Raw genomic sequence first — 10956 nt, 5'->3', positions numbered from 1 at the left:
TAATTTTGAACATTTTGTAAAAGATTTTTAAAAGGATAGAGCGTGCAAAAACTTAATGTAATAGTAAATTTATTTTTACATTTTCGTGTCACCGCCCCATTTGATACGTGTAGTCGTGTAAGGCGTAGAGCGTATCAATACAGCATAAAAAAAATCAGAATTCGTAGACCGGCTGCCTGCTTGAAGAAAATTCTCCTTGAAAATGCTTTTGTTGGTTGGGTTGCTTAGGCTGGTTTCCCGCAATATTTGCATAAATATGTAATGACTTAAAGAATGTTAACATAAAATATATACATACCACATCTAAGCAATACAATTTCTGTTACAAGTTTATTTCTCAGTTTTTTATTAGTCTATGGATAGTTTACTATTTTTCAACTTCTTGGTCATATCAGCTTTCCATATGTTTTCGTTGAGGTAAAAAAGTCTAAAAAATTATATATGTATGTAAAAATATTAAAAAATAAATTTATATTAATAAACATGTGATCATAGCCGAGATGGCCCAGTGATTAGAACACGTGCATCTTAACCGATGATTTCGGGTTCAAACCCAGGCAAGCACCACTGAATTTTCATGTGCTTAATTTGTGTTTATAATTCATCTCGTGCTCAGCGGTGAAGGAAAATATTGTGAGGAAACCTGCATGTGTCTAATTTCAACGAAATTCTGCCACATCTGTATTCCACCAACCCGCATTGGAGCAGCGTGGTGGAATATGCTCCATACCTTCTCCTCAAAGGGAGAGGAGGCCTTAGCCCAGCAGTGGGAAATTTGTACAGGTACAAGATAGCTTGATCTTATAAAAAAAGCTCTTGTAACAAAAGTGAAAATACTTTGTTGCTTTTCGTTTAAATTTAGCTCTCCTTTAAGAATAACAAGAAGGTAGTGTAAAACTGGTCCTTTGGGCTCATTAAGTAACCCGCAGAATAAAAAAAAACACCTTTTCGGAATATAAACTGTGCCTTTATCTAGAAATCTAGTCTAAATTTCAAATGCGTAAACTGTGTGTACGTGTAAAAGTATTTTATTAGGAAATGTTTTAAGTGAAAACAATTGTGCAATAAGTAATCACATATGAATGCGATTTAAATTTTTGCGAGCACATATTGATCTTTAATACCTATGTGTGAGTGAATATTACAACGGAATTTTATACCCTTGTACAGAATGCGAATTAAAAATAACTTGCCATAACCCATCGAACTCGAACGCTTGATAGATAATATTTCAGCAGATAACATATTCTCATTATTTTAAATTCATTTTAGACTAAATTTATTTAGATTATAAAGTTACCTGACATCTTCTATGTATCTCAGCCACATTTTATTTTGTTCGTACATACTTTGTGCCTCGCCGCCATATTCAGAGGACAAGTATTTTTTATTTATGAATTTGTATAGGCTTTGAAAGTCAGAGAAGAAATATATCTGAAAATAAATTATAAATATAATGAACACTGAGTTTTATAACAGAAGGCTCAATTTAGTTTACGGTTATTATAGTATTTCAACAAATTGACTGATAAATCTTGTGAATTATCTGTTACTCATTTATTTGCTTATTATTATTATGAATTTTTATGAGATTTTTTCCGTGTTTATAATTCATTTCGTGCTTTACGGTCAAGGATAAAATCATGAGTAAACCTACATGTGTCAAATATCCACAAATTCGCATAAAAGCAGCCTTGTATAATACGCTCTAAATCTTCTTCTCAAAGGGGAAGGATGAACTTAATGCAGCAGAGGAATATTAATAGTCTATAAATATTAAATAAATAACACCCTAATAAATATAATTAGATATTAGTTAAATTCTTACCACGTCACAAATCTCAGCTGGTAAAGCAGGTTTGATGAGGGGGTACATCTTGTCGTAGAAAGAGGGAGCATCGATGGCAAAAACTTTCTTCAACCTTACTGGCATGTCTTCCTGAAATATATTTTAAAATCTTTAAATTCAATTTAAAAAAAAATACATTTGGAACTAGTAAGTAACAGACCAACCAACAAACACATACATTTAGTATTATATTGGTAGAATTATATATTTAAACTTATTCTAATATTATTTGGCAATAATCGATTTGTGTAGCTGTACTTTGTGTTAAGTTTCTATATATAATCGTGTAATTAATCGTGCCGATGGCATTGGCATTGGCCGATGGATTAGCCGCAAAGCCTATAAGAGTAATGGGTGGTTGAATATTGTTTTCTAATGATGTATATTGAGCCCAAATAAACAACCCAAATGCCAAACCCTTGAACTTCTGAACAAAGCCTTTATAAGGTACTCGTTGATTAAATAAAGTATATGTGCGGAAGGTCCACAAGGATGAGATCGTATGTCTTTTATTGATTGGATGAATTGTATGCGTTAAATTTAAGAGCATTGAGAACGAATACACAAACTATTAACTTTATTACACCTATAATTCAGCGTCATTTGGATATTTATAGATATCGCTTATTACCAGTAGAAATAGTACAAAATCTCTGAAGAACATTATATTAATTTTCGGTATCATCTTTAGAGAATAATGTCATATCGACGTAATCGTCGATATGACATTATAATGTCCGTCCGCCATATACTGCTGTTTCTTGATCCATTGGTCAGCTTCCATTGTCAACGTTTTCAAAATATCATAGAAGTTAAATTGTTCAACGGTTGGGTTATTATTATCACGTCCTTCTCAAATTCGTAGCTTGCAACAACCCTGAAAGATTAAATGTATTTCAATTGTTAACCTATATTATTTTACTATGCCTTGTGGACTACTGTGGACTTCAAAATTCTTGCAACTGCTGATGATATTATAGTATAAATATTTTTTTAATAGACTTTTATACTCAGTCGCAGAGCAAATATAAACACACGATGGGCTGTAGTCGATCATACGACTATTGGCGCAATTAAGACAATTTGCAAAACAAGGTCCACACCGTCAACCAACCGTATATAGCCTACTGTGAATACATGTAGTGGAATCTTATTTGACTCAATTTTACCCGTGCGAAGTAAGAACCGATAGCGTGTACGGATAGTATTGAACCATATGGTTAAAAACTATTCAAACATAGCCGAATATCTTTATTTTGTTAAGAACATGATGATTGACGATGTCCTACTGAAGTATTGACTGCACAGAAGTATGTATGCACATGTGAATTATTAATTCTCTCAATTCAACGGATCCAAGTGGAACGGCATTCCAAAACAATCGGAGAAACTTCAAATGAAGCACAGCAATAAGCAGCATAAAGTTATAAAAACTGAAACCTGAAGGAAAATCCTACAACCCAAAAAAGAAAATAGACTCTTTACGCCATACTAACACTCGACTCGTTATTATTTTAATGCAAAAAAAAACCACAATATGACGCGAGATGCGCCAAATGTAGTAATTAAAAATGTATACAATAATAAAATGTATAAAATTGAACGCTGAGTTTGACTTACCACAAAATTTGAATGTCAGAAAACAATGGCCATTTGTTGGATAATCTTACACGGAAAATTTAACGACTTTAGGTTATATCAAAAATATGATGTGCTAGTTACCATACGGGTAAAATGAGGATTTTAAATCGTGCTATTTATTAATCAATGAGAAAGCTGATTCGTAAACATCCAGACAGATTCGCGTATACTGACGGATATGGAACTTTGTTACCATTTTGCTTTGTAGTTGTGTCCGAAATTTGATATAATATGTGTAGTATGCTAAACTGTAACATATTTTTTTAGATATAACTTAAAATGCCGCTATTTCTACTGCAGGCATTTTAGAAGCGATCACTGCCGTAATTATATAAGATACACAAATATAAGATTTTTAGGTTTTCGGATCTATAAAATATATAAATGTTGCACCTCACTGGTTTAATAAGACTTTACTAAACGACGTTGCCTGAATAACTTTAACTAATACAATCTACCGTTGTGATGGTTATTTAAATAATTTATAATATTAATAGATTTTCATTAATAAAATAAATATTATATTATTACTTATTATAAGTTATATCGTATTATAATAACGGTATTATTTTTATTAATAACTAGTTGAACCTGCGTCTTTACCCGCGCGAAATCTATATATCTTTACCAATCACGCCCCCATATTTATTATATCCTCACCCCCTCGAGGGCTGAATTAAAAAATAGCCTTCCCCGAGACTCAAATTGTGTACATACCAAATTTTATTTAAATCGGTTTAGCGGTTTAAGCCAAAAGCGGAAACAGACAGATTTAAATTCGCATTTACATTTACAAAATTAAGTATAGATGTATAGGAATCATTATTATAGTAACGTAAGTAAACTTAATTTTATTGATTAATTGTAGGATTAAATAACAGTATTTTTATTACCTAGCTTATAATAAGCCATACCATATAAGCTATATTATAGCTAATAGCTATCCATAATAAGTTAGCGTAAGTAGCATAATAGAAATTTCTAAAACCTAACAAGATTAACGGAAGCAAAATTAGGTTTTTTTATGCTACACAGCGGAAACTAAGAAGTATCCTGAAAAATAGTTTATCATAATAAATAATACGTTTGACCCTAGGTATAATAGAATAAAGGATAAATAAATAAATAAGACGTTATTTATTTAATGCCTTACTTAAATAACTAATAAATCAATATAATTAAAATTTATACTATATAATGCAACGCGTTTCAAAAATACTTTATTGCACAACATTAAGTACAATTATATAATAAGAAATAAATAGAACCGATAATAAAAACCAAGTAATTTCGAAATATATATAAATATGTGTTTGAGTGATATATTTCTTATTTTTATTATTTGGTTTCTACGTGTAACATAATATGAATTTATAAAATAAGTTATTATATAGTAATATGAAGTATTTAAACGTTCTTTCCGCTTCCGAAATATGATTCTGTAAGTTAAATATATTATATACAATAAATAAAACGTAAAACAAATAGTCTAGCGACACTTTACACATTTTCGCAAGGTGATATATGACGACGGGTATTTCTCTACACCGAGTATATTAAAATGTACCTGTAAGTTATCTACTTAATACATGATTAATAATAGTTTATAAATAAGAATGTCACACAAGAATATTTTCTTTTATCTTTGATCGCGCCAATGATTGAAGATGGAGAAATGAGAAGAGTATTTTGCTCTTGAATAATGAATTTAATCATATTATATTATAATATAATATAATAATTTATATAATTATTTGACGTCCAAGTATCCAAGCGCAATCTTCTCTCTTTCAAAAATGACGTCTCGCCGTAATTAATTTTGTACACAGCAAGGAGGTTTTATTTGGCTCGAACAATCTTAATTTCAGACCGTTTTTATCCAAATGGGTTTTACTTTTTAATAATTCTTCTGCTAAAAAACGGAAATTTTCTGATGTTTTGTTAATTAGAGCTATAAAGTACATCCATACAAAATAGGTTCTTACAATACTAATTGTAAAACAAAGATTACAACAAATTCTACTTCTACACTAAAACATTCTTTTGATTTGAAACTTTGCAGTGATATTTCCACAATGTACAATTTGCATATATTTTGCACATAAGGTATAAACACCGTCACAGTTCAGAAACTGTGACGGTGTTTTATCCAAAAAACTATTTCCTTACATTTACGTGGCTAACGCTAGCTAAATCTTAGGAGGATCAAAACCAAGAACGAAAAAATTCCAGGTCTTAAAAAGGCTTTAAGAAAAGGCCGCGATAGTACGTGTCATCTTGTAATCTACACCCATAATAACTATTTTTATCTTTTATAAATTATTTTAAAAATTATAGGTCATTCGGTAAACCATCTCTCCAATTAATTTTATTTATCCTTATTTAGACAAATAAGTTACTATAAACATATCATTTTAAAATTACATGCAATGAAAAAAAAATATTCGCTGCGAAACTGGTGATCATATTATTTTGACCTTCGGATTTTGCCCAAATTAATGACATTCTTGAATTAACTAATAAATAAACTTTATAAAATAAATATACCTACTTAGTATTTTCTTACTAAGTGCACTTCTCATTTTTATGTTAAAGTTTCAATTTTACTTTTAATATAGATGCAGACATTCAATAGCCAATAGTGAATAAAAAAACATAAATAAATGATTATCGAAGACAGTATAAATGTTTGAATGTCCTTAAACAAGGATAAAAAGTATAGTAAATCTCCTTGGTTTGATTTGTTAGGTGTTGTCTGTACGTGAAATGGTTTAATTTGAGTTACATTGCTTACTTTTTCTCGGTGATTGTTACAGAAATAACTTACCTACATCATGTATAAGCATTTCCTCTTCTTCTACGAAAACAGAAAAACAATTAGAAGTAATACAAATAAATATGCAAAGTATTTTTTGAATTTGTATCACAATTTCCTTTTTGTGTATATAAAGAGAAAATAACAGGTTCTTCTTAGGGCATATTAAGGTACAAAATATTAAGGGAACCTTCTTATTTTTGCAGAATATCTTATTTTGTACGAGAGGTTGCGATGAACGGACCTATGACACTTTTCTTAAATACCCAGTGGTTAGAACGCTGCACGCGTTAACGTTGGGTATTAACCGATGATTGCGGGCAGACCCACTGACTTTTCATTTTCATGTGCTTAATTTTAGTTTATAATTCATCTCGCGGTGAAGTAATAATCGTGAGGAAACCCACGTGTGTCTAATTTCAATGAAATTTCGCCACATGTGTATCCACCGAAACCCGCATTGGAGCAGCATAGTGGAGTAGACTAAAAACACTCTCCTCAAAAAAGAAGCCTTAGCCCAGCAGTGTGACATTTGCGGGCTGTTACTTTACTTTATATTATGTTATAACTCGATATTCTGGTACATTCTGTACTTGGTTCAAATCGCTGTCAACTATTATAACCGCTATATTATTAGCTTTTATACCATCCGTCGACCAATGAAAACCAATGAATTACGCTGGCATCAAACAGGTTGTCCGTCGTTAAAGTGGTTACGTTGGTGATCAAGCTTGGTCACCATGTAAAACGCTTCTTCCGCAGATTATAGCGGCGCTTCGTCACATACGAGCGCCGTCAGAGAATCAGTCCATAGTAGCTCATAGTCATTGCATGCTACTGATCCAAGCGTTATGTTCCTTACTCGAAACCAACTCTTGTGCAAACAGGTGGACTCTTGTGAATGTGATGTCAAGGATTATAGCTTAATGTTTGAAAGGCGACGCTCGTAGCTGGCTCAATAAAGTATATCACAAAAAACCATGTATGACCAATTTAAGCCAATGTGCCCACGAAGAATCCCCATAACGGCTATATTGTAGAAGTATTGATTTTGACAATTATTCCACGTATCAGACTACGCGAGGTTCTCAGTCTTGCGTCTTAATTTTGTTATAGGATTAAGCAATGATTTGACCAATTGTAATTGTAATCCATGGATTTATTGAGGTACAAGCGTGTGCCGCTGTAAAGAATACCCAACTATTGCTCAAAGATCTTATGATTTATTTTTGAATTCTTTTACGCAGCTTACAGTAGAGTGAACTGGCAGAAAATGTCACGTAAGGAAGAAAGCGTAATGCCTCCTTCAGGTGATCTATTCCTCTCTTTCTCCTTCTCCTTGTCGCTTTCTATTTATATGGTTTTGTATAATATTATTCAAACTTATTTTTAGTTGTTTTTTAAGTCACGGGGTTTTTAATAAAAAAAAAATTCATTGTCATTTAATAATTCTCAAACATTGTTAATTTATTACATTGTGTCTATTATTTAATACAACATATACAGATAGCAAAAACAGCTTCGTTACAACTGGATATCCCATGACACCACTCGTTTTTATTCGAAGTTTTTAACATACTGACGCATATAATTATAATTACGGATATTATTATAATTAAGTGCTTACAAATTATGTTGTTAAAGTATAACGAGTATAAGTTGTGAGAACTGGCTATAAATAGTCTATTAGATAGCATATTAAAGCACCGTTGAGTCACTATCTGTCGCGTCGTTTGAAAATGGCTTGGTGGATTTAAATTTTATTCTATTGGAGTAGGTCGCGCACTGGTGGTTCCATTTATTTAACATTCGAATACAATGTAATGTTTATGGAATTGGTTGGCGTACGAGCATATGGGCCACCTGATGTTAAGTGGTCACCAACGCCCATAGACAAAGGCGCTGTAAGAAATATTAACCGTTCCTTACATCACCTATGCGCCACCAACCTTGGGAACTAAGATGTTATGTCCCTTGTGCCTGTGATTTCACTGGCTCACTCACCCTTCTAACCGGAACACAATATAGAGTACTGTTATTTGGCGGTAGAATATCTGATGAGTGGGTGGTACCTATCCAGACGAGCTTGCATAAAGCCCTACCACCAACTAGGATTTTATGTTTACCAAAAATGAGACAGCCAATCTTGGATTTGAAATGCTAAATATTTTAGGAGTGTCTTCGCTGATCGAGTTATATTCTCTACCAATCTCGCTCTACCGTCTGCGTCCAACCACAAAAAAAAAAGACAGAACAATAACATACATTACGCCTTACGCATTTAGAACTAGATATACTCTATAAACAACTTAGGATCCGCGATAGAATACTGTTTAAAAGTTCAATTTTATTCTTTTTTCTGTCACGTTTAAGCAACGATAAATATATAATAGAACTTCGTAAAATTATTCTATTAATGAAATTAAATCGGAAACATCCGATGGTAGACTTTCGTGCAGATTTGTCTAATTTGATCCACTCTTCAAATAATCTACCGTCACACGATACTAATTTTTAAAATAAAAGTATAGTGATACATATTATATCACCTGCAAACAGTACTATGTCGCAAATCTGCTAACCACGCGGTTTCGCCGTCGTAGAATTCAGTTAGTAACAACATTTCTTCACGTTTAATTATTATCAACATATTTTATTATATTAGATTTTTTTATAAATTAGATTATTTTTTATATTAGAATTAAAGATGTAAAATATTAAAATTATTGTTATTATTAATTTATTTGAATTTTCGCTGGTTTTAACGATAAAAGACTAAATAAATCGTAAGAAAACTTGTAAGTGCTGAGATTTCTTGAAGATGTGTGAAGTTTTGGACAGGTACAGAGTAGTAAACTATAGTCTAAGAATTCCCATATTGAGAATCTCAACAGGACAGACATAATATTAAGTTTAAACAGTGCCTACGTTTTAGGTATTGTTACTTTCGTGCCATCGATTATGACGTGATGTGTAGTGTCATAATATTATTGTTTCTGGTTGCTGGGTTAGTGAAACAGTGCAACAACATACATCATGCTGACCATCGCGTAGCCCATTCGCCATTCTCCCTTCTATTGAATGAAAAAAATCTTGCACATGCAAGTAAATCTACTTTATATAATACATTAAATTATGTAGCCCTTAGAATAAAAAAGTAGTTCGATATTGGGCTTTAAAGTTGTTCCGTACCATATTTTATCTGAATCGATTAAATAATTTACCCTTGAAAACGTAACAGAGAGACAAGTAAAAAAAAAGTTGTTTTGGTTTTGGTTAGGCAGCCTTGCAGATAGCCAGATAGTAGATATTAACTTTATTAATAAAGTTGTTTTTAAATCACAAATAGACATGTCAATTTTATTTATTTGTATAGTTTATTGTTATACATAAAATATAGTCACTAATCAGTTACGATGTAAATTTGGCCACACTTGTTCGTTTAATAAGAATATTTAATCGTTGGTGATAATATTACTAAATAGTTCTACACTAATTGCTGCACTGAAAAATCTTTATATTCAATAAAATTTAATGACTATTTAACTTAGTAGCATTAAATAATTTAATGAACATTGCTTTAGGAGGAGGAACCATTGAGAACAGTAAAGGAATAGAGAGTACACTTTTGTTTGCGCTATAATATAACCCGCTTAAATCGCTAGTCTCTCTACTGACTAACCTAGTAACGAAAGTCATCAGGATTACAACATCACTATGAATTATGACACTAATGATAATTAAATCCAGGCACAGCACTGAAAGGTGAAAGCTTAGAAGATTCTGAATGCTTAGAAGATAATATCACAGTGTTCGCAAATATACCAGCGTTCTCTATTGATATAATATCTCGACCGGCGAGTGTTCAAACAGAACAGCTTTAAGTAATAAATGCAAGGATGCGACAGTGTGAAGACACAAATAAAGCACTACCACTTCGTATGGCGCTCGAGATATGCAATAATTATTATGAAAATAGAACTAACAGTGTGTACATTGAAAGTTATAAATGAAACGGCTATATCAGTTTCAGAATAGCTTTTCGTTTACAATACGAAATATTTCATTACTTACCTTTTACGGGTGAAATAAATATACTTTATCACATGGTATTTTTAAATAAAGAATTAAATACCTTATATAGAGTAGTTTAAATAAAAAACTTAAAACCAACAATGTAAACCTTTTATTGAACCAATTTTTATTTCTTAAATTTCATTGAAATCAGTTCAGACGATTGAAATCGCTTTCGATTTCCAAGTTTGTTGAGTAAAAACGACTTGTGTGAACGTGCTTTCAAGACTAAAGGGCAAATAACAAAAATAAAAACGCGTTTCTGCAATAAATGCATTATAAAAATAATTAGGCCCATGCAATGACATTTTTTTACATTTGTGATACAAAATAAATATTTCGAGTAAAATTTTTATACTTTACATCTTTCGACATAAAGTCAGTGTGTGTCATTATGTTTCAGAGGGGGTGAGAAAATAAAAAACAATATGTTTATTCGTTGTATTTGTTTTAATAAAACGTCACATTTTTATACAAAACGAAATATTGCCGCATAGTATAGGTATATAAAGCCTAAGGTTGGTACAGCAGGACCACAATATTATTCAGATTGATTTGACATACGTATAAAACCCTG

General features: G+C 31.6%; 1 protein-coding gene across 1 annotated transcript; it reads right to left on the bottom strand.

Annotated features, from left to right (window-relative positions):
* Nucleotides 1–348: 348 nt before the first annotated feature.
* Nucleotides 349–2689, bottom strand: LOC113398729 (uncharacterized). Its single transcript, XM_064217013.1, has 4 exons — nucleotides 2481–2689; nucleotides 1829–1939; nucleotides 1301–1434; nucleotides 349–427 (listed from the first exon to the last, which is right to left on the bottom strand). The coding sequence occupies exons 1-4, from the start codon at nucleotides 2532–2534 to the stop codon at nucleotides 349–351; spliced, it is 378 nt and encodes a 125-aa protein (XP_064073083.1). The 5' UTR covers nucleotides 2535–2689.
* Nucleotides 2690–10956: the final 8267 nt, after the last annotated feature.

The sequence above is a fragment of the Vanessa tameamea genome, chromosome 14, assembly GCF_037043105.1.
Source record: "Vanessa tameamea isolate UH-Manoa-2023 chromosome 14, ilVanTame1 primary haplotype, whole genome shotgun sequence".
Classification (NCBI taxonomy): domain Eukaryota; kingdom Metazoa; phylum Arthropoda; class Insecta; order Lepidoptera; family Nymphalidae; genus Vanessa; species Vanessa tameamea.
Note: the sequence above shows the minus strand (reverse complement) of the source record. Positions and strands in the feature narration are given on the sequence as shown.